The sequence below is a fragment of the Mugil cephalus genome, chromosome 15 (genome assembly GCF_022458985.1).
Source record: "Mugil cephalus isolate CIBA_MC_2020 chromosome 15, CIBA_Mcephalus_1.1, whole genome shotgun sequence".
NCBI lineage: Eukaryota > Metazoa > Chordata > Actinopteri > Mugiliformes > Mugilidae > Mugil > Mugil cephalus.
In genome coordinates, this window is record NC_061784.1 from 7,435,237 (window position 1) to 7,459,147 (window position 23,911).

General features: G+C 44.0%; 1 protein-coding gene across 13 annotated transcripts in view; it reads left to right on the top strand.

Annotated features, from left to right (window-relative positions):
• Window positions 1-23,911, top strand: part of auts2a (activator of transcription and developmental regulator AUTS2 a) — a 297,228-nt gene that overhangs the window by 66,668 nt on the left and 206,649 nt on the right. For all 13 annotated transcript variants that reach the window (XM_047606279.1, XM_047606281.1, XM_047606277.1 and 10 more), the window contains one exon: window positions 4,859-5,071. In XM_047606279.1, coding sequence (XP_047462235.1) covers window positions 4,859-5,071 — 213 coding nt within the window. The remainder of the gene's footprint in view (window positions 1-4,858; window positions 5,072-23,911) is intronic.

The window sequence follows — 23,911 nt, forward strand, 5'->3', positions numbered from 1 at the left end:
TCAGTCTTTATTAGCATTCATTAGATCTCAATTATTGTTTACTTTGTTGCTGTGTGGAGATCAGGAAGTGTGTTTCTGCGTGTGTGTGTGTGTGTGCAGATGTGCTTGAATGCAGCACGATAACGGGAAGTCAGATTCATTAAGCCGCCTGTGTGTTTTTTTTTCTTCCTCTCTTACCATCTCTGTCTGTTCCCCGTCCTGCCCCGTCTCTCTTTTCCTGTGCGCTTGGAGCCCAGCTTTGGTAAACTAATTAAACCGTCTCCGTGAGACAGGTTGATCAGACACTTTGATCAAGCTCTCGCGGGCCGGTCGATTCGGTGGCTAAAGTGCTGACGGACGGACTGAGAGAGGCCAGAGAGGGTTTGTTTTGTTAAATTTACTGCAGTGAACGTTGCGTTCACAGTGAGGCCTCACGTAGATGGAGAGTAAAGAGTAAAATGAAACCCTTTCCATTGTGTAAAAAGGAGATAAATTAGTGAATGGGTCTTTTAATGACTTCTAACGTAGGATCAAATAGAACCAAGTGGCAAATGTGAAGTATATTGTATAGTGCAATGGACGCATGGTAATTATAGTAACAATTTACCTTCTGGAAGATAGCAGCTGTTTGAACAGCTTGATGAACACGGACGGCGTTTTAATTAATCTGTATGCAAGCGCTGGAGTGAAATCTTTGGATAAGGCAGAGACGTACCTTTACTGATTCTCATAGGGGGCATTTGAGTTGATGAGGCAGCAGCAGCAGCAGCAGCAGCACAGGGTAATAACATCAAGCAAGGATTCATGCGACAGTATCTGTTTAAGTTCCAGGCACACCGTGCCTTCGATTCATCATCTTTATACGCGGACTCATTTGCGTTTATTATTTCAAACCACATTTATCCTTGTGACAAGTGGAGCTTTCATTGTTTGATTTAATCACTCTAGGAAAGTGAAGCATACAGTTGTTATAAATTTATTCCAGACAAATCAGAGTGGATGCTCTGGAGGAGCCTCTTCATCGTCGCGCTGTATAAGATGAGACCCTGGAATATTCATGAGGAAGCTGCATGGAAGACGTTATATTTATCTAACGCAGGCAGCCTCTGATCTTACATTCTTTACGGCGTTGAGAGCAGTCAGCATATCTGATGACATATTAATGAGATGTCTAATGACATATAAATACGCGCTGCCTTGAATATTTAACGCCGACATGAAACATTTGACGACTCCCTTCATGTTTAACTATGCTGCAGCTCGATGTCAAACGTTTAACTACTATAAATGAAACGTCAGTGAACATGAGAAGAGATTTCAAGTCCTCACGCTGCACCTAGTGGTCTGTATCCTGACATCCAGACCAACATCCCGCTTACAAATCAGCGTAATTATGGCGGAAAGCTGGTCTGAAACAGATCTGAAGGCCCAATCAAAATCATCACACTAGTCTTCTGAGATAGTGGATTTAAGTAATGATGGAGAAATGGGTTGTTTGAAAGGATTTTTCCTCCCCCCTCTGTACCAGTTTCATCATGCCAAAGGTAGACTCGTATTCTGATATAAATTGAGTGTGGCTGCACCACTCTGACTGGACTGTACTTCTTAACCTCCTCTCACATCATGAATGCACAAAATCCTCCTCGGTGATCACAGAGAATCTTTCCTCAGCAGAGTTCCAACATGTGTTTATCTACTCTGTCTAAATATATAATATTAATAACACTTCTCTGGTGGAGTGCGTGAGATAAACTGTGCAGAGTTTCAAACAAACTCGAAAGTTAATTCAAACATAGGTCTGTAAACTGTCGCGAGGATACCTGCAGACGGGGATTGTGAAGAAATGCCACATTTTAATTACTTTGTACACTGATGGACAGTCGGGGTAATGGAAGCCGGTGCGGAGTGAGCCGCATTGAGAAATTACTTTCCCTTTCAGCGTCATCATAAGGCCGGGAAATAAGGAATTTGTCTCGCTATTGTTCGGCGAACAGACAAGACATATTGTGCGTGATTTAGTCCAGGCAATCAGTTAGTTTGGAAGCATGCAGAAGACTGGCACAATGGAAGCTCTCTCAGCCCCTTCGCAACTTTGTCACTTATTCTGCGCGCTGACAATGCTTGTCATGTTGCATTATTTGCCTCGGATGAGTGTGGGCGGAAAAGGCAAACGCGATTAGTTGATGCATGCGCTTGTTTCTCGGCGAGTGAATCGAGGCCTTTAGAAATGGTTTTGGTGACTCGGCGCCAGCAGCGGCACCCGTCAAACTCATCTTTCTGACAGCAGTGCGTATCTGTAACGCTGGTGTAAGTAATTCTCCACAGGCACGCTACGCCTGCTTCGAGGTGGTCCATCCATTGAGGAAGTGCAGCTGCTTTAGATGTGGTGGATTGCTTTTCTTCTCACGAGAGCTTCGCGGAGAATCTGCCTCCATGTCATTTCTCAGATGTAGTGTACAACAAGTCATTGTGGTTTCTGCGGCCGGCGGGATAAATCTTAGACTGACGCAGCCTTTTGGTTCAGCGTTGCGTCGTCCAGTTTTAGTCGAGAGATGTTTACGGACGGAGAGGTTTCTTGTGCTTCAAATAAAGCGAGTGGAGAGATGTGCATGTAAGCAATGCAATACGATATTTGGATTTGCAATGGATTGGATGTTTAATTGAGTTAAAGTGAAATGGAACTAGTCAAGTGAAGTGTCAAAATAACGTAGTTGAACTTTCATTTATGTGCGTGTGGTCCTGCAGGAGTAAACCAAATACATCTTTTGTTGTGATTAAGAACTGTTTACGTGGGTCGTGTTTCTTGACTTTTTCATGTCCTCATAAATCAGTGGCGTAAATACATTCCTGTTAATGTTGCCGAGGTCTGACGTGTCATTAGCACAGCTGTGGTAGCTTTGCGCTTCCCTACCGATGGTCCGCGAAGGGTCAGGACAGGTCACCCATCCAAATAACAGAGCCGATTCGTCCAGTAACTTTTGCGCCGGGCAGCTATGATGCATTACACAGCTCTGTACAGCAGGCGCGTGGTTGGATTGATCGGCCCTGTCAAACTGTATAACCGCATCTGTTTGGATGTACCCTGCTCTGTCTGAGCTGTAGCTTATTGTATCGGTCCGTTTGGACTGCAACTAAAGATATGGTTTTTATTTAACTTATACACGCACACACTGGTGTTATTTGGCCTCGGCCTGATGTAATTTTGGATATCAAGAAGTGGTCAAAGCAGCAGTAACAGGATGGAAAGCAAGCAAAAAAAAGAAGAAAATGAGCAGAAATGGATTTAGAAATAGATTTTTTGAGTGGAATTTTTTGAAGATTTTAAAATGACAGCTCTAATTCAGACAGATCCACATAGTAACATTTTTTTTTACTCAATTAAATTTTTGCGAATTTGAGCACATAATATGTATACTCATCTACAAAAGGCTGCTTACACCAATGTTAATGGCAATCAACATGGTTTATAGATCTTTATGTGCATCAATAACTTGTAACTTGCAAATGCACTGGAATGTGTCTTTGCAATATAAGCAATTAGCTTGTGTCTGCTGTATTTATTAAGTTCTCGGCTGAAACACAGATTAAGTCACTACTTAACCCTGAGGCAATGGCCACCATCCAACAATCAGACGACAAGATCACACGTCTGAATGCCTACGCTGCTGTCTCGTCGTTTTAAATCCTTTTGAGTTGCGCTGCTGGACGAGGCGATTTCACCTTCACAAAGTGCGCAGGGCACCATTTCATTAGGTCTCTGTGTTGAGAATTTCCGCACATTCGATGATCAGGTATTGGCTTTTGGGGAGAAAGTCTCATTTTCAGCATGCCTGGCAGCAGAAGCCGCTGTTATTGGGGATGATTGTAAAAAGCGCAACTGGCGCGTTTAGCGGTCGACCTAATGGATCTCATGGTCGTGATCTGCAGACACAACACAGGGAGCAACAGGAATAAATCAAATCCATATTGGATACAGTAGAACATAAAATACATGCACACATTTTCCAACAATATTCATTTTGAGAATCACAGTTACTTTGCCTTAGTGTCTTAATATTTGATATATCTGATCACTTTTGGTGTTTTAGAGCTCTATCTTACATCTGACAACACACAGTGCGAGGGCGATGGGGCATTAGCTCCTAAGGTATTTCATGTCAAAGTGCTGACAGAGAATTCGAGCTGATGGCAGCTGCACAGCTACAGTTAAAAGATCCCTGAAGTCATTACAGTCCATCCTGTAAGGACCATACATATTATACACCACATTTCATTATAGGCTTTTTAAAAAGTGCTGAGATTTCGCTCTAAGGTGAAAAGTCTTTTCACCAAAGCCATTACAGTTCCTCCACTGGATGTCAGAATTGGAGAGTTTATGGCCATTGGATGAGTTCGGCTAAAACAAGAATCATACATCAGTGCTTAACCCACATCACCAAGCTGGAGCGTCGCCTGTTTGAGTCCCGCTGACATGTCTTTCTTCATTATACCTGTTGGCTTTCATGGTCAGAGGGAGGGAGAATGAATGACATTTTATTCTGCTGTTCTTTGTGGAAGAAAATATTGTGATACTGCACTATATCTGAAGCTTTTCTGCACAGTCTCCCTTCAATGGAGGGACAATCTCTGCCACCACTTACTGTAGAGTGGAGATTTACTATCTGTCAAAATGTTATTTTACGAGTGGGTTTTCCTTCAAGCTCTCAAGTGTGCTAATGAGCGGCTTTTTTCTGCGGCGTCAAAGTCTAACGAAAGATTGATTTGACCGCTGATGGGCCGTATGATTGCCGAGTCGTACGGCCGACGCGAAACACGCGAGAGGGCGAAATGCTCGAATCGGTCCTAATGTCGGCTTCCGCTTGTGCTGTTTTCTCTGCAGAAGAACATGACGCTGAAGCCTCAGGAAAGCAGAGACAACCAGGCGGGGCCCCTGTACAAGAAGAAGCCCACCAGAGTCCCCAACGGCCTGAGCCTGGAGCCCTGCAGGAACAGTTACCACCACCACCAGCCGTCGGACCAGGAGAACAACCCCCGCCTGGCGCACGCGCACGGCAAGAAGAAGAAGAAGCACCCGAACAAGAGGCACGCCACGGTGAGTTGGAGCTGCTTTCTTTACTCTGGCACAGCATCGGGACTGTGATCGCGGCACATGTGGAATAAATCGTTTCGAGCTGTGATGGACGGCTCTATGACATCCTGTCATAACAGAGTAGTCGGGTAGATGTTATACCTCGTCCCAGAAGTGCGGTTTGAGTTTGGTTACCACTTACTTTCCCATGATGCTGAAATAACTTATTTGAAAAAGAGACTTCAGGTATTTTTATGCTAATGCTGGAAGCTGTCAAATCTATAGTCAGGGCGAATATGTAGTTTAAGTCAAGCCTCAGCAGGAGGGTTTGTTCAGTTGATTGTTTAGTCGACAGGCTCTGGATGTGAGATGGCAGGATTTGTTTTGTCATAAAATCGCAGTTCCTACTTTTTTTGTTGAATTTGCACGCTGGTATTGAAGGTTTTTCGTTTGCCTTATGATGTTTTTGTCAAAGATAGTTCAGAGCCTGGCTTAGACTCTGTTTAATAGTGAGTTAATACTGTGCTGAAGCTATAGTTGGTCTGTTTTTACACAGCATCGATCAACTGGATTTAAAAAATGTCTGGATCATTTTTTTTTTTTTTAACTCCCTGCGTCCTGTCATTAGAAATCTCACTGCAGACTCCTGGTTTTGCATGGTTAATCCTATGAGACGTACAAGGAATTTACACCACAATGCGATTGATGTCCCAACCGTGACTGAAACCCAGAGTCTGAGAGCAGTGTCACATGTGAAAGCTGATTGGAATTAGCGCGACCACAGACAAGAGCTGAAAGCAAAGCCATGTGCAAGACGTGTCAACAATACCTTTGTGAAAACCTCTTTCATAACTACGCACAACTGATTTGTAACTGAAATGCAGTTGAATTGGTGCTGAACGTCCGTAAAGAGGACACAGACTTGCTTAGAGCTTTTCCAGCCGTCAGAAGAGAAGAGTGACGTTGCTGCGATCTCCCAGCGCAGGTGCGAGTGATCATGTCACTGGTGTTGACAGCTGTGGTTTAGTATCAGCTGCTGCGCGCGCTGTCGGCATTTGAAAGTGAGTCAGAGAAACGACTCTGAGATATTCTCTCAAGGTCTGCTGCATAGTCACAGTCCTCGTAGATCACAAAGAGGCCAGTGTAAAAATCAAAGAGACCATCGTCTCAGTTTGTGTTTTGTCATTCAAGTATGTGACTGCGCAAGAAACGCTCGGTGGTGCATTCTTTTAATGTGCTGCCTGAATGGATGAAGTCAAAGCAGTCTGCTGGCGTGAGCGTACATCAGCGCGCGTCTCAGCGTAGCTCTGGGTGCAGCAAAGTTGACAAGGTCGCTAATGAATATTTATGGCCCGATGCGGTGGCGCTTCTCTGCCAGCGTCCTTTAGCGGCGCTACCTGCTGTTGCAAAGCGCCCGCTCGGTCGCAGCAGAGACTCGGAGGTCACGCTCTGCCGTTCCCGTGGATGAGGGTCAGATCGTCTTGAGCTGCTTATTCAAGGACGTGTTTGCGTGGGTCACTGCAAGACGAGCAGACCCACGGGACAACGGAGATGCTTAAAAAAAGATGCGTGGCTGACTGCGCGCTGGTGTTATGTTCCACGTGCGCTGGCGTTTCTCGTTTCACCTTTGACCCTACGGTCACAGATTTGTAGCTTGTGTTGGGTGCAGAAAGCGCCGTGATCAGACAACTTTGTTGTGGTCTGCTGCGAGAATTCATTTGCATGATTTCCGATGACCCAAATACCTGCTTGAGGATTCTGATTAGAATGTTTTTTTTTTTTTATTATTATTATTATTTTTAGATTTGTTCCCTTCAAGTTCCCATCTCTTCCGCCTCATGTCTCCTCTGTTTTTCTGTCTCTACCTGCCTGTCATCAAGCAGATGGGTCCTTCCATATGAGCTGGCTTCGGCTCAACGTTTCTCCCTGTTAAAGGAAGGTTTTTATTGCCGCTGCCTCTTTAGCGCTGAGCGTTTCGAGCTCCGAAAGGAATCCTGGGACAATTTGTATTGTTACTGGCTCCATGTAAATAAACTGAATTCAATTCAGTTCAAATTTTAGCAAACACTAAAACCACCTTCCAGCGGCCGGGGGATACATTATCCAGCGCTGTGTAAAAAGCAGACTTTTTGCGGTGAGGGGATTACGGTGACCGTGCGTCGTGCCGGCGAATGGACAGATGGTGCCGTTTCCAAGGTTATCTTCTACCGGAGTGACGGCTGCAGCGCAGAAGTGACCACATGGGCCCATGTCTGTGGGCCGTGGATAAACAAACCATTTACCTGAAACTTATTTCAATTGTGAGCTGGAGCACACGCGTGTTTCTGCTACACACAAACACACGGAAGCATTCACACTCACACAGGCCGGCCACGCGCAAATGCACCCACCGCTTTCTCACCCACACTTTCTCACCTCCCTCACCTGCTCAGCCCCATATGCGCTGACACACGAGCGAGCATTAACTCGGCATGTGTCACCGTAGCCCTCGACGCGCTCCCCAGGTGGTCCTGATCTCGATCGCAACAACACCGCCGGGTTAAATTCCCTTTAATCTTGATAAATACTTCAAAACACTTCATTAGTAATGTGTTCCAGGTGGTCTTGACAACGTACAGCTGAACAACGCGCTGTCAGACGGTTGTTTGACTGATGTATTTTTTTATTTTTTTTCCCGTCGTCGTCAAGATGCAGATGGGCCCATCAACCTTGATGCTCACCAACAAAGTAATCTGTCACACTTTATGACACACGCGTAATTGAAGGGAGCGTCGCCTGCGCCTCACACCACCCCCTTTTGTCCTCTCGACGAGACGAGCCGCAGACACAGATAGAGCCCAACTATTATCTTTCCCTTCGGCTCCGCTAGAAATAAATGTTAAGGCATTGTCCTCGCACAAGGTTACATTTGAAATGTCAGAGGTCCGCCTCAAGGTTTAATTCTCCATTTAGACATGCCGGAGTCTGGAGAGAGCGTGCCCATTTTCAGCGTTTTTTTTTTTTTTGTCAGCTCTGACTTTAAGCAGAGTAATGAAGGAGGAGAATATGAGAGAGACACGGAGTAAAGCGAGAGGTGCCTTCTCTCTCCCTCTCCCTCTCTCTCTCTCTCTTCCTTTTTGTTCTTTTTCCTGCCGAGTTCGCAGATCGCGGCAAATGTTTTCGATCCCTGGCTATGAGATAGTGTGCGCTCAAGGGGAGAAATAGAGAAATGTTTATAAGCGCCTCTGACATATCGCTTCCCGACAAGAAAAAAAAAAAAAAAAGAGAAAAAGAAAAAAAGAAAAGAGCCCAGATAGAGGAATTTTCAGTGGAGACAGATGAGAGTGCGGCGGCGAACCACAAATTACGCGGCTCTCAGAGTCTTCTGTTCTTTAAAATTTATTGGAGGGACCTCTGTTCCCACTGGAGTGTTTTTGTTTAATTGCCACTTGCACCATGTCGGTGACTCAGATCACGGCAGTAGGTCTGAGGTACATGTCCGAGTGGAGGCTGAGGCTGTTTACAAGCACACAAGCAAACATGAAAACAGGACTTTCTCATGGAAGCTGATGTTTGCCGTCGGTGATGTGGAGTAGGGGCTTTCCTGCACTGGTGTATGTATGTATGTATGAGTGGTGGTGGTGGTGATGGAGGTGTTTTCTCCCGATAAAGGCTCTGCTCTGCTTACTGATGTTGGACTGGTGGCCTGTGGCGCGTGCTGCTTTGTACAGTAGCTCTGCTGAACAGAGGGGCGTGCTGTGAGGCCCATCTGCTCCGTGGTGACGGGGGAGGGCGGGGACAAGGAGGGCTCAGGTTGGACTCTCCCCTCTGATCCCCACATCTCAGTCGAAACCACCTGCCCGTCTGTCTGCTGCTCCGTCCGTCTGTCCGTCTGTCTGTGTTTGTTTACAGTAGTTTCCGCTCCAAGGTCCGCACGCGTTTTATCTGATTATGTGGTTTTTTAAAGAAAGTTTAATCCATACACTGTCTTTTAGAGCAGAATTGTGAGTCACATTAAGATTCTAATCTCACTTTATGTCTTTCATCAATCTCATTGGCCGTGTTTGTTTTTACACAAAACCATGAAAGGTAAAGTGTGGTGAAAAATATGAAATGTCTGAACAATGAACTCCATACTGTGAGTAGGAACAGATAAATAATATCACATATGCAGAGCATACTCTCTTACCATAGGTACATGTGTAGCACATGATAGATCACAATTAATTGTTTCTCGTTCCTGCATGGCAACAGTAGCAGGGAGATCCGCTGCATTAAACCAAGCGCTCCTTTTTTTTTTTCGTTTGAGCCGTTTCCAGGCACAAAGAGACGGGAGAGATTTGGAAATAAATTGAACGTGGATGTGTCGCTCTAATACAAACAGCTAATTGAGTCCGACAGATACACTGTACGCAACTAATAAACACTTTGTCACTCATGCGTTTTTTTATTTTTTTGTTCATACGTCAGTGAGCGCCACGCTAAGTGTAGCCTGGGGATAGATAGATATCCCTTCATTCCTCAAAACGTCCGTGTGTTTGACAGCTAACTACTGAAGTTTCCTGAGCTGGAAAGGTTTTGCTCAACAGTCATGAGAGAATGGAAAGAAAAAGTCATGACATAATCGCGCAGCCCTAGTGACGTGTTGTGTTGCTAAAAATAAAAGTCATACGTGCAGTTGTACATGGGGTGTGTGGTCATTACACCTTCCCCTAATCAAAGGCGTCTCTCGCTGGCATCACTTAGCTGTGTTCTAATAACAGAAGTACATGGAACAAGGAGCAGATCGAGACGCGAAACTTATTCTATTTCTTTGTGTAATTTTAATTATTCACATTTTTAAAAAGGTCCACACAGCAATACAGCAATTAGAACTGTGTAATCTTAATATTGGTGTGTATATTCAATCAAATGTGTTCCACTATCAGTTGTTTGCTGTGTTATTCTGAGGCTCATAAGGACGTGAAGTGTAAATGACTGCGGACTCTTCCTGTCATTGGACGGCCCCAGTTTTCCCTAAAGTGGACAGTTTGTGTGATCCGTAGGACCTGACATGACAGTAGTTTTTTTACATTCGTTCATTCTATTAAAAAAGTGTAAGTCTGCCACCACACCACAGACGTCTGCAGTTGTCAGTAACACCTAAAATCTGTGGAGAAAGAATTCAGCTCTTCTCTTGTCTTAGTGCTTAGCAGTTGCAGCGGAGGTCGTAGACTGGTGTCCGGACGCTCTATCCAGGCCAACCGGGCAACCATGGAGCTCTGGTGTCTGGACTCATCTCTCTCTCTGTCTGGCTGCTCTGATGGAAAAGCCCTGCCTCAGGCCTGCCAGGGGCTGTGTTATCATTCAGCATCAACCTCTTACCTAGACTCAAGTCTTATTTCGACCTCCTGGTGGCTACTTGTAATGAGATCAAGCTAAAAGCATTAATGGCACATCTCCCAGACTGGTTGTATTAGTGTGTGCGTGCGTGTGTGTGTGTGCCTGTAAGTGTGTGTGTGTGTGTAAATATTTGGACTGAAGCCCTGATTGTGTCAAGAAGGGAGCAGGCTTGCATGCTTTCAATCTGCAGTGAAAATGTAATATAATGTTCAGCTCTTTCGGCTTTGCGGGTCACCCTTAATAAGCTTATCTGCTAAGCCAATAAGAGATTTGAAGGAAAGCAGTGTCCTGATTGTCAGATAAGATGCTACATCCATTCCAGCGGGGGCCTCTGTTGTAGGGATGATAATTGTCTCTGTCACTGTGGCGGTTCATAGCACCGGATCGAATCAAATCCAATCGCGACGACTCTCTTTGTGGTCTGTGCGACGCACGTAGCCAGTGCTAAACGCTTTGCGGTAACCGAGAGCTTGACAGCACGCCGTGTGATATTTTCACTTTAATTCTGCATCGCGAGGCGACATGCGTGTTGTGGTTTACCTGCAGGCCTCTTTGTGACTCTCATAACATGTATGTGTAATGGAAAGAGCTCCAGAAACCAAGTTCCCAGATGTTATCCCGAGACATATAACCCAGCCTGCATCTCCTACTGATAACTCGTGTACTGACCGTTGACCTCTCCTCCTCTACCCCATCTGCACCAAGGGTCCCTGATGCTTTAAAAACAGTTAAACATTTCTTCACCCTCTCCCTGCCTGCCCTGCGTTGAGAAACCTATTCTTCTGAAGTGTCTCTGAGCGATGAAAGGCAGCGGTAGGATGAGTGGGCTGACTAACCGCTTGTGTGATCGTTAAACTGCTTCATTTCATTGCACTCGTACAGTAAAAACCGCGTCTCTGCCGTCGAGAGACAGGTAACATCTGCTCTCGCTAGCCAACATCCAGCCCGACGCTGGATCTCGCTCTTGACAGCCCCTCACAATCAATTTGTGAAAAAATAAGTGGCTACGCTCCTAAGTGTGTGAAACTTAAAGCCCGGACCCGTCTGAGCTGTCAGTCAGCGCCGGGCTCTAGGTGTTTGAAGAAGCTTTTATCGTGGCTGTCCAGCCTCTGTCACAGGCTGACCGCTTCAGAGCCGCAGTCAGACTTACACCTAATCCAATCTGCCACTGTTTACAAACCAGGGACTCACAGATGAACGCCCCAGATACAGTTCAACTCCATGTGGATTTGAATTATTTCTCTCCTTCACGTCAGAAGTAGCACTGTATGAATGTGTGGTGCTCGTGAAGTGTTGTATCCCCTCCTTCTGCTCCCTCTCTCCTTTTTTTTTTTTTGTGAAAAGTGTGATATTCTCTGTCGACGGTGTGGAGGCCTGAGATCATCTGTGTATGTGTGCACACACTCAACACCTCTGTCAAACTGCTAGAGCTGTGTATTACTTGGCATGTTCCTGTCGTCTCGCACAGGCGAGTTCGTTAGACGAGCAGCAAGGCTCAGGAGATGACAGTGTTGGACGGGAAGAGATCACCGGCGGAAAGACATTGCTGATGCATCCCCCTGAATTCTGTGCAGACAGCTACGGTGTCTGGACACCGCTTACTTGCCGGCCATCATTTCCTGTTGTCCTAACACTTAGCTTGCTGTCATAGAACAGCACCATTATAAGTCATAGCAACATTTAAAAGGCATTTTCTGAATACAGTCAAAGATACTATAAGATACACTTTCCAGGTCAATCCTACATTAGTTGTGCAAATTTGATTGTGATACTGATTGTTTTTTTTTTTTTTACATTAGCATTGGCCGATAGCCGATGCGTGCTGTCCATTTTTCTTAGCCGATATTTGGAACTGATGCTGCTTTTTCTCCCCCAGTAAAACTGACACAACGATAACCAATGTTACAAGTCTCATTTTAACCAGAAACATAAACATTTATTGTGGTTGATTGACAGCCTGCACTATTAGTTTGCCCGAAGAGAGAAAAACGTCAGCTAGCAAACTCCTACTTAACAAGAGTAAAAGTTAGGACTGTTACTAATGACTGTTACGCGTTGGTGCTGAGTGATAAAGTAAATAGAGCATTTTACACTTTGCAGCTGCATGTACTCTGTTGGTGGGGGAGGGGCAATAGATGGGCTGCACGGTCTGCAGCGTCTCCAGCGGCGCCTGTCTGTAAATCTTTGCTGGGGGAAAAAAAAATATATGTATCGGCCGATACTTTCAGAATCTTCTCAGCAATATGCTGCGTTTGGCTTATCACCTACCAGCCTGATAAATGCTACAGATTACACACATTTCTGAACTCTGGTGTGTGTGGATAAGTGTGTGGATATTAGATGGTTTTACATCACACAGAACATTTGATTTGAAGTGTGGGGCTCTGTCTGTGCTGGACTATGGATTAACTGCACATTTTGTGGGTGAAATATGTTAAACCATATTGCAAAAAAAAAGTTTAATATCCACACGTTGTAGTTTGTGCAAGGAGGTTGTTGAAGGAGAATTGTTTACCATAGATGTTTTTGTACTGTGAAGTGCTGTGAAGCGCTTAAAATATTCTGGATCTGTCTTGTGTACTCGCTGCTCCAGTTTTCTGTTTAGTTATCATTATTGCAGACTGTTACCTTGTTATATTTCAGGACTCACTAGTTAATAAGTCCTAATGTGAGCACGTTACATGTACATGCGCAACATAATGAAGCCCATGAGATGCGTGCGCCCGCTGAATACACACATACCGAGCCCGTCGGTGCACTAATGTGCTTTAATAAGGTGTATAATTACCTGAAACCACTTCTCCCGCTGCTCTTTGATGCGGGCTGTGTACTGCGAGGACAGTCGCTCTGTAAATTTCAATTAGGCATTTCCTGGATTTCCGGCTGAGCGCGGAAACCTGCCCTGTACGTAGTTTATCATTCGCGTATCTGTGGGGATGGTGGGTGCCCGGGAGACATCCCGTGCTCCTCCCTCATGTCTCGACTTCTCTACTCTTTGTTGCCCCCTGTAAACGAGGAGGTCAGGGAGCAGGTGCTAGCTGGGAGAGTGGAGTATTTACGAAGCACCGCAAGCTAAGTGGAGAGAAATATTCCCATGTGCGGGTACTGTGAAAGTAGCTGTAGTTTGAGAAAAGGACGTGGTGGTGGATGGTATTTACCCAGCGTGTGCCCCACAAAGCCACTTTGTTCCAGTTCAGCTTCATCCACGACCCCCTGTCGACCTGTCTCAGAGGTACACACCTACTATTTTTCAACTTTTTCTTTTTCAAATGTGCTCTCAGGGGATTTTATCTTCTTGGGAGCAGCCTATTGCAGCCTCTCTATTCAGCTTCTGATTTCATCACGATGCTTCGCAGTTTTATTTAGTTGCGTTTGTTGATTGTAGACATGTAAAGATGCTCAGCCGTCGGAACAGTCGAAATGAAAGTAAACGTCGCACCAGAGCCTCGAACTCACTCAAATCCCTGTTTAATTTGTTACCAGCGTGTAAATCTTGGATAAATCTTTAAAACGCTGTGTTCAGTTCCGTTATTTTCCTTCCCTTTCCTGCAGCCTTATTGGAATTCAGCCCATCGCACCCTGTCCCAGTTTAGTTAACCACACCTAGCTAGTGCATTTAATGACTACCTTTAAGGACACAAATTTAGCTTTTGTCTTGTGTCCATAGCTCTGGTATATTTTTTGTCCCACTACCTGGATTAGGCATTAGACTGCATAGTATGAATTGATTTGTAGTAGCCGTGGGCCAGGAAGGAGAAAAAAAAAGAACGCGCGATAGCGAAGGTAGGACAGCATGATGGGTCGATATCAGATTTTAAGAGGTGTACGCTAGAGTTTCGGCAAACAGATCTCTCCTGTGCTAATCTCCAGACTATCGCTACATGCTTCCTGCAAGGCAAGGGAAAGAATGAGGTCAGGTGTTAGGCTGATAAGTGGGATGGCAGTGTTGATGACACAGCAGTGGTGCAAACATCCCTCAGCAGGAGGAAAAAAAAAAAAAACCCACAACCTCTCATTTAGACTTTTTTTTAGAGTCCATATGATGCACACGATGCCATATGGTGCAAATTACACTGAAAAGTAACCACAAGGCACTCTTTAGTGCTGGGGTTCATCTAAATTAGGATGATGTGTACTGAACATTTACTTAGTGCTAAAAATGCTATTTGACCTCCACATTGCTGAGGTGTAATATTAAAGGAAGAGGAAGCGTTGCAACTCTATGAGTAGCTGTAATTGAATGTACAGTAATTAAGTCATGAAAGTTATAGACTCTGCATAATGTTAACCTTTCCGTCCAGGAAAGCAGTAACTTTTTTATCCTTATTAGAATGATGATAGAAGCTGATGCGCGTTCTCGTCCTCGCTCTGCTGCAGCTCCACAAAGGATCACTTCAAAATACATTTTTTTTTTCCCACCCCATTTCTTTCACCACCAACCAAAACCTCTTAAATGTCTGACAAGTCCAATTTTTGACTTGGAACGCGAGCTCATGATGAGCACTTGAAGTCAGCATAAGAAGTCCTTCATCACGCAGGAAATGAGAGCAAGGCGTTAATGACTCTGGCGAGGGATGGCTGCAGGGAGGAGGAGGAGGAGGAGGAGGAATATGTGAAAGCGCATATTGAGTATGTGTTGAGTCATTGCTGAAAAGTCCTTATCTCTTTTTTTCGCATTTCATCAGATCCACATTCCCTGACGGGGGTAAAAAGAAAATCAATTTCCCTCCATTTCCTTCTGCCTCATTTCCTTCCTTTTGATAACATGTTAGACCATATCCTCTTAGTAATTTGTCCATATTGGAGTTTCGTTATTCCCTGTGAATTGTCTCTGATTTTTTGATAATTCTCTCTCCGGTGGTGGTGTAACTCAGTGAAGCGCCATGAAATTGCGTGTGATGGTAACAGAGGACAATATTGACGGGATCTGTGGCATGCTGGGTCTGATAAGGTCAATCTTGTGACTATCGTATAATTAGCCCATGTCATCTCACAGCTAATTGTCTGTAATGTCGTCCTTAGTTACTGTACCATGTGACATGAGATCACGCACTGATGAAAAACCATAAACCAAGTACTGAGCCACAGGAAGAAGCCTGTCACTGACAAACATGCCCAGATAACCATCATACCAGTCCAAATGAATGGTTTATCCCATTGCTTCCCTGCATAAACTGGCACATTGTCTCCATAGGACACGATCTTTAGGTTGTAGGATCAAAACCTTCTGTGTGCTCTCAAGATTTAGTATCGGGTTGAGTTTCACCGGGTAGTTTGAAATGCACACACATGCACACACACCTTAAATCATAGCTTTTCAGCAGGGGGTCCGTGTCCCCTAGGATGTCCGTGGAGATATTGCAGGGCAGTCGCAAAATCTTTGGTGGATTAGACATTTTATATATATTTTTTAGTTTACCTCTACAAATTTAAATGTCTTTAAATACATATTAATGTGAACCCATCATTTTCTAGTAAAGGGATAAGAAATAGCTTAATATTGAATGCAAAATGATGATACTAATAATATATATTTATAAACAGAACTAGGCTGAGTTTGATATAGACACATATAGTAGGTAGGGGGTCCCTATTTAATCTCTCCATCAGTTTGGGGTCCTTGACCTGAAACATGTTGAAGACCCCTGACCTACTTTAAATTGACTTATAAACTGGAGTGATAGCTGGGAACAGCAAGGAGGCAGGAGGCGCTTTTGCATCAACTTTTACATAGGAAAACTGACGGCTCGTGTCAGATATGCACACATTACGCACTCAGCATTTATCCAAGTCATCCAGAATAGTTACGTACCTACGTATTTAAATTTACATTAAGAGACATAGTAACATTTACTTTCTGACTTTTAACATTATACATTTTAAATCAGCATAAAAAAATGTAGATGTAGAAAAATACAATGCACCGCAGAGAGAAGTATGCCGGAGCGACGGACACTGCTGGACTCACCTAAGATGCGTGATTTCCTCTAATGGAGTAATGGAGGACATTATTGATGATTGGGCTGGATGACCCAAGCGTTTGTCTGGCTGAAAATGTGCTGCTACTATTCTGCCACAATCAAGTCCAGATGTGAGTCAGCCCACAGAGAAAAAAATGATCAACTGTTCGCTTGGGAACACTGGAGAAGTGACTTTCACAGCTTTCACTGGGTAATAACAATTAATGACTTTTTGAATTTTGATGAAGACATAAACCCCAACCCAAGTCAAGTTTAAGTTAACATCAGTAAATGTTCAGGGTTGTGTCTACAGAAATGGAAATGTACTACCAAGCCACCTTGATTTAGTTAGATTATACTAGAGCCACCCGGCTGTAGTAATACCACATGTTCTATCTCTTCCCTGCAGATTAGATGTATTGATCCAGCCCAGATATTCAACAGAATTATTTTAGGGGCAGGACTCTGATAAAAGGTGGCTCTTTATCTGTAATCAGATGAATGTTGTATGAGTAAAATCAGTTGTTCGTTACCGTAGGTAAAGTAACAGGCGCTGCCACGTTGTAGATTTTAGATTCAAAGGTGCAAAATAGAGCATAAACATGACTTTGATAACTGTTTACGCATCTACCGTTCAAAGGAATCCCAACGTTTCGAACGGCTGCCCTGAATTTTTCCCTCTCGAGCAACGGCCATAGCACCATGGCAACAGCAGCTTAGTAAAAAGACAGACTAAAGGACCTTAACCTGCTATTTTTCTCTCCGTCTACTGTTCCAATTTCACGGTGGGACTGAACAAGCTGTTGCGGTGTGCAGAGTTAAGCCAGACATGAGAGCCCGACATCTGTCAGATAGCATCAGAACACATCCTCTCTGTTTCACCGCGTTACTTGCCCTCAAAATGCAAACATCCTGCAGCAAATTGAGATTTTGGCTTTTTCACAGTTCATCACACCTTCACCACTTGAATCCGGCCTGATCTCGAGTGGGAAGGGGAAAGGAGTGATTGCCCCCTTGACCTTTAGCTCAACCTTCAGCGCCCCCGCTGCTCTGCCGTCGCAAAATGCATCCGTCTTAAGCACATTTGGAGATTTGGAAAGCTCTCTCAACCTGCCGCATGGGAGGGGCCGAGGGAAAAAGTAGTGATATGGACATATACAGTCATAAAACATCTCACACTGTCACAAAACAGGATGCATTAGAATAAAAAAAATAAAATAAACACTGCCAATTGCAATCAATACCCGGTGAAGTTGAAGCACCTGTACCACTGGTCCATACTCCCGTACACTAGAGCATTATAGACAAGTATAAAGTATAAAAGTAAATAGTGAAATCTGTTTACTGTCAGATTGGCCCAGATGAGCAGATGGAGACGGTTTCTCGGAGGAACCCGCAGGGAAGGCCAGACTCCATCCTCTTCTTTCCTCTCCCTGTCCTCTTGACAGTGCCAGCTCTCTGCCACCGCGGGCTGAGGAGGTGGCAGTCTGAGCCTGGTTTCCTTGTCACCCCGGGGCAGGGAGAGAGAAGTAGCCATCTGTGATTCACCCAGACTCAGGGGCTCATCTGCCACAGGCAGAAGGACCTAAGATAAACGCTGAAGCTGGCCTGAACCCCGTGTGGAACAAAGCTGCGACAAATGCGTGCGACAGCCTCTGTATCGCATCATAAAAAAACTTTCACATGACTCATCCATTGAAGACACTCTTTGTTTACAAGGGGGTTTTATTGTGTTTTAGATGATGTCTCAGTATTTCTACATTTTATATCATTTTTCTTTTTTATATACTTTTGTAATTTTCTATGTGTCCTCTTTTTAACCTTTTTTAATTTAACTATTTTATCGTGTCTATATATCTTATTTCCATTACCATTCCTCTCTTCTGGGCATCGCTCTCTTTTGGCTGCCTGCTTCAATAATAAAACCACATGATAATATACCTGCTCCACACTTTTAGTGGTTCCCTGGCTGATATGAATGTGGAGGCATGTGATTATTTGATGTAATGCCACATGACCAAAAGCCCTTGCCGCTGCCCCCTTGGCTAACATACAGTATATACACGCGCTTGTACACGATTGGTTATTTCCATTTAAAATTCCATTTTTTTCCCTTCAAACATTATTTAAATCAAATTTTCTTGTTGATGAAGCCACGAGCTGAAACGCGTCCGTCTGACACAGTTGTTCCATTTATTACAAGTGCTGCTGGAGTCGTGACCTTTCACAATCACATAGAGTTCCTTCCAAATGAGAACCTCCTTGACAGTGCGTTTATATTCAGTCTCCATGTGAAACATCATTATATGGTTTCCTGGAATACACCCGGCATGTCTAGACCGTGTCGCCTCTTAGACCGGGCCTTCCGCAGCTGGCAGGGACGATGAAATAATTGAATCCTGAGCGGTTAAAGAAAAGTGAAGCTCAGTCAAGACAGTACATCAACAATAGGCTCATGCTCTCTCTCTCTCTCTCTCTTTGTCTGGTATTTTCAACTGAGTGAAGTGGACTTGAATTGTGGAATGGATGCCGGCGTGTTTTTGTGATGTGCTGGCACCCTCTGCTGCTAGCTGAGGAGAATGCTTTGAACTCCCTGAACGGAGGAATCCCATTAAAAAAAAGCGGTAGTTTCACCCCTGGAGCTGTCCTTTTTCCATCTGATGCACAGAATGTCATTGTAATTTAACACACTGTAACTGAGCAGGCTTGATTCGTGTCGTTTTCTAGTTCCACACAGCAAACACAGTGTGAAAAATTAGTCAGTCAGTCGTCATCAAAACGTAAATGGTGTATTATTAAAAGCCACATTTTCATTAGAATTAACACCTAAGTTTTACCCCACAAAATTATATGAGTTGTCCGTGTACTTCTTTTAGTCTTGGCCCAGTCGCACACACTCCGGTCTGCGATCTCTCACACATTCTTTGTCTCTCTTACTTTTTTTTTTTTTATTACAGTCTATCTCACAGCCAATGTGCTGTGATGACGCGTGATCGTGGAACCAGCTGGCAATAACGAAGCTAAAATAAGTAGAGCTTATTATACAGTGGGACATTTGAGCTACGCACGGCTCGTTCCACACAACAGTCATTTCTCAAGCGAAAATATGCCACTCTGCAGGGATTGACTTGCAGCGACACAGCCTTGTTAGTGCAGAAGGCTTAAGCGCCATGCGTGTGTGTGTGTGTGTGTGTGTGCTGCAGACGCTGTCTCTTCTGCATAAAGCAGATATCTCATGCGCCTGAATGTCACACTTCTGAGTTAACTGGGTATAATGAGCAAAAATGCTGCGACGGAAAAAAAAAATAAAAAAAATTCGTTTGATTGTCATCAGCTGCTGAAATCTTCCTGTTGCCGCATGGTGTGGTATCAACAGGTATGTACGGAGCCTTTCAGAACGTATTTATTTATTTATTTATTTATAACGTTCGGGGGGGAAAAAAAGCGATTACATTGGTTGAATTGTTTGTACTTTTGACATAATATAGTTTTGTCTGTACGCTTTGCTTGTAAAGCAGCTTTCATGTGAAATATGCAGATACTTCACTGCTTCACCAGGCTCCAGGCTTCTTTCGGTTGCTTACATCAGATAGATGTAACTGCAGGAGCTCTCAGCTAACGTTCCAGTCAGCTCTTGAGTTTGTGCGACTGGCTGACATAAGACCAGCTAGTTAGTGCAGAATATATACTAAATATAGCAGGCATTATATAGCGCTAATCAGTAAATTACTGTTTCTGTAAAATGCGACCGATAGCCCAGCAGTCTAAAACAAAAACACAGGTGGCTTTAAGATGCCACTTGTACGTACATACTATAGTACTTTAAAGTCCTTAAAAGACAAATCATATTTTTGAAAATACACACATTCATGTCATTATTTAAAACACTATTTGGAAATAAAATTGACCCCAACTTCAATATAGACCCCTTCACAGTTAGTAAACAATGTGACATTTTCTTGAGGGGCGTGGCTTAACTGGATGCAACACATCTCAAACATTGTAGCCTGTAAACAGCGGTTAGCATGTTTCAATGGACTGTTTTGGCACTAATGGATGAGGAAAACACATATTTTAGAGAATACACTAATACACTCACTCCCTGAGACTGTGAGTGTCGCCGTTAGCATTAGCATTAACACGTAACAAGAATTCCCCAAATAATGATTGACTTAACGTAGTTTCCTATCAGATTGTCCATCACTCACTGGATAGATGATTTGACAGGACTGCCCACCATGCAATGGGCAGATATTTACATGTACCTAAATGAAAATCCCAGCATCTACACGAAAGAAAAATTAAAGGCATACAAATCCTTAGACGCCTATAATGATGTCTCGAATGGATATTTGCAAGACTTGGGTCGCGGGCGTTTCTGGAGCCTATCCCAGCTGTGGGCGAGGAGCGGGGTACACCCTGGACAGGTCGTCAGCCTATCGCAGGGCTAACACATAGACAAACAACCATTCACACTCACACTCACACCTAGGGTCAATTTCGAGTCACCAATCAGCCTAACGAGCATGTCTTTGGAGGCGGGAGGAAACTGGAATACCCTGAAAAAACCCACGCAGACACAGGGAGAACATGCAAACTCCACCCAGAAATGCCCAAAGTTGTCTACGACTGGCAGTGGCTGGTATGTGATAAAACTTAAAGTTAGTGTTTTTGATTTTTTGCTTTTAGCTGCCAAAAATACAACAACATAACAGTTCCATGGTTGACAGTGACAGTGTTAGCCCCAAGCTTCCCTCCGTTCTGCCTCCAGCTAACATTGTGACGTCACAGTGACATAGGCCATGAGGGGGTCTGTAAAAAACAACTTTAATGTCTCCATTGTCATGAAATACCATTAAAATTGTTCTACCTACCTATCATTCCTTGTACATACACAGCGTTAGACTTCCTGCTCCACTTGGTGCTGGAATGCGCTACCGTGTGATGCGAGGAAATTACACATCACCCGCACACTTAAAGGGTTAAGAGCTACCGTCATTATTCTTAAAATACAGTTTTATCTTTGCGCAAAAGGTTAGGATCACACTGATCAATAATAGCACTTCTAATAGGATCTACCTTTATTCCTTTTAACTGAGCTTTAGATCACTTTGATAGCCCTCTCCCCCGAGCTGCCTTTAACCTTGTTTCAAGTGTCTTTGGCTCTGTGCTATCTCTTTGAGTTGACCCGCTAAGAGCCGGGGTGGAGATGGCTGCTTTGATGCTTTTATGCTGCATCTGCTGCTTCTCCAGCTCGCCTCCAGCTATACAGTACACGTACGCACAAGAGTGTCAGAAGAAATAGTGGAGAGAAACAAGCCGAGTGCGGGAGGGGCGCGTTTGTGTGTGTTCGTTTTGTTCTTGAAGTGAGCGATGTAAGAGCGTTCTGAGTCAGAGGCCGCGCGCGGCGTATCTCTCTCCTCCTCTCCCTGCACATCCCCATCCCCCACCTCCCATGATGCATTTCCCTTGTCGATGTTACACATGTAGTTCACAGGTTACAATCAATAATGTGCGCTCTCCACCCTTCTCAAAGAGATGTGCCCTAACCTCAACCAGTCTACAGTTACTCCTGTTGCTAAGGATCGCGGGTAATGGAATGCAGTCTATTTTTCAGGCATGTTTCAAAGTTTTTAATGGGGCCTCTCCCACATAAGAGCCCCTGTGTGGATTGTGGTAATGGGCAATGGAATGAGCAGGCATCCTCTCTGCGCTCTAAAGTCATGACGGTTATATCTCGGAGGTCGTTATCCTCTGGTCCCACGCCGACTTATGCTTCGCCATGTGGGGAAGAAAAGAAAAGAAAAGAAAGGCACAGTGGGATCCACAAAATAGTTTCACTGCCTCTACTTTCATGGCAAGTCAGCCAAAATTGGTGAGGACCAAAGAGACATTAACACTAACATTAATTTATGTTGCAGTGACATGGTTAAAGCACAGCGTGACCTTTAAAGGTTACAGATCGGTAAATGTATTCATTACACCGTTGTTAAATGTGCTTTCTGTGCTTTAATTAAGGAAGGAGAAGGTTAACCTACATGGGCGAGAAAAATTTTAATACTCAATCACACAGCTATTATAATGTTAATCATTATGTGACAAAGACAATATTTCGCCCTCGCCCCCTCTGTCTCCCTGCAATCACTCCCCTGCACAGTTTCTCTTTAAGGGCCCCTTGGTGGTCGGTGGAGGTACTGCAGGGAGGGGGTCGCAAAATCTTTGGATGATTAGACATTTTCTATGTATTTATTTTCCCCCACGAATCTAAATTTCTTTAAATACACAGTAACATAAATCCAACATATTTTTAGTAAAGGGATAAATGGAAGCAGAAATCGTTATCTATCAGTCAGCACTTCACACATTCAGCGCTACAGGTGCTGTCTCAACAGCGCGCCGTTTCACACAGAGCGCCGCACTAGCTGAGACCTGTCAGGTTCCCCGCAATTGGCCAAGAGTCTGTTCAGCCCCAGATGAAATCCACACTGCAATATTAGCACAAGAGAAGCTAACAGTGCATGGCATGTATAGGTTGTTTATGTTTATGGCAGTTGCACGGCCACCCTACTGTCGCACATATTTGAAACAAAAAAAAATAATATTTGAACGTGTGTTATTTGAATAGCTTAATATTGAATGCAAAGTGATAACAATGTATATTTATAAGCACTATGCCGAGTTTAATACAGAACACACATAGGTAGGGGGTTCCTACTTAATCTCTGCATCAGTTTGGGGGTTCTTGCTATGTTACTGGTCAGTTGGTCAGTACGTCATCTCGGACTAGAAACGCTTTGATGTATTGCCATGCAGTGGTGGTGCAAACTTCCACCTACCCACCGAGGAATGAGCCGTAAAATCCACTAGTTCTTTTTTAATGCTTTTACTATAGTGCCTGCAAAACAAAATGCTGTTCCGATTATCCGTAGATTTGCTTTGTGTTTAGTAAATAAATAAAAAGAAATTGCATGCAGACACATATTTGAACGATAAGCACAGCGTGCACAGCCACAGAGAGCATGAAGATGTTAGCATTTAAGCTAGTTCAGAGCTCTGCAGTGCTGCCTTTATAAGACATTATGGTGTCTTATGTTTATTTTATTTATTTATTGATTTATTTTTTCACTTCTTGCCTGTAACTAGTCAAAGATCACGTGACAATATCATCGCGGACGTCTCCTAGAAGACAGGTGAGGAGCCCAGTGGATCATTGCATCAAACTGGCTGCGGTTCATCAAGTGTATGGAAATACTTCACTGAACATGTAAAATAAGTCAGTACCGAAATACAACAAATGTACTACTGCAATGCACACTCATCTATAAAAGGCATCCGAAACACTGGCTGAGAAACAGTTCAAATCCCCTCAACGACAGTCAGTTCATTAAAAACTTTACCTGCAGTAACAGAGAGAAGGAGGCTGCACATCATCGATTTGTTGGTGAATTCCGTTGTCTAAAGTTATCAGACCTTTAGCTGCTATACACGGACAAGTATTCCAAATATATGGTGTTTTTATAGTTTTTTTGTAATCCCGCTACCT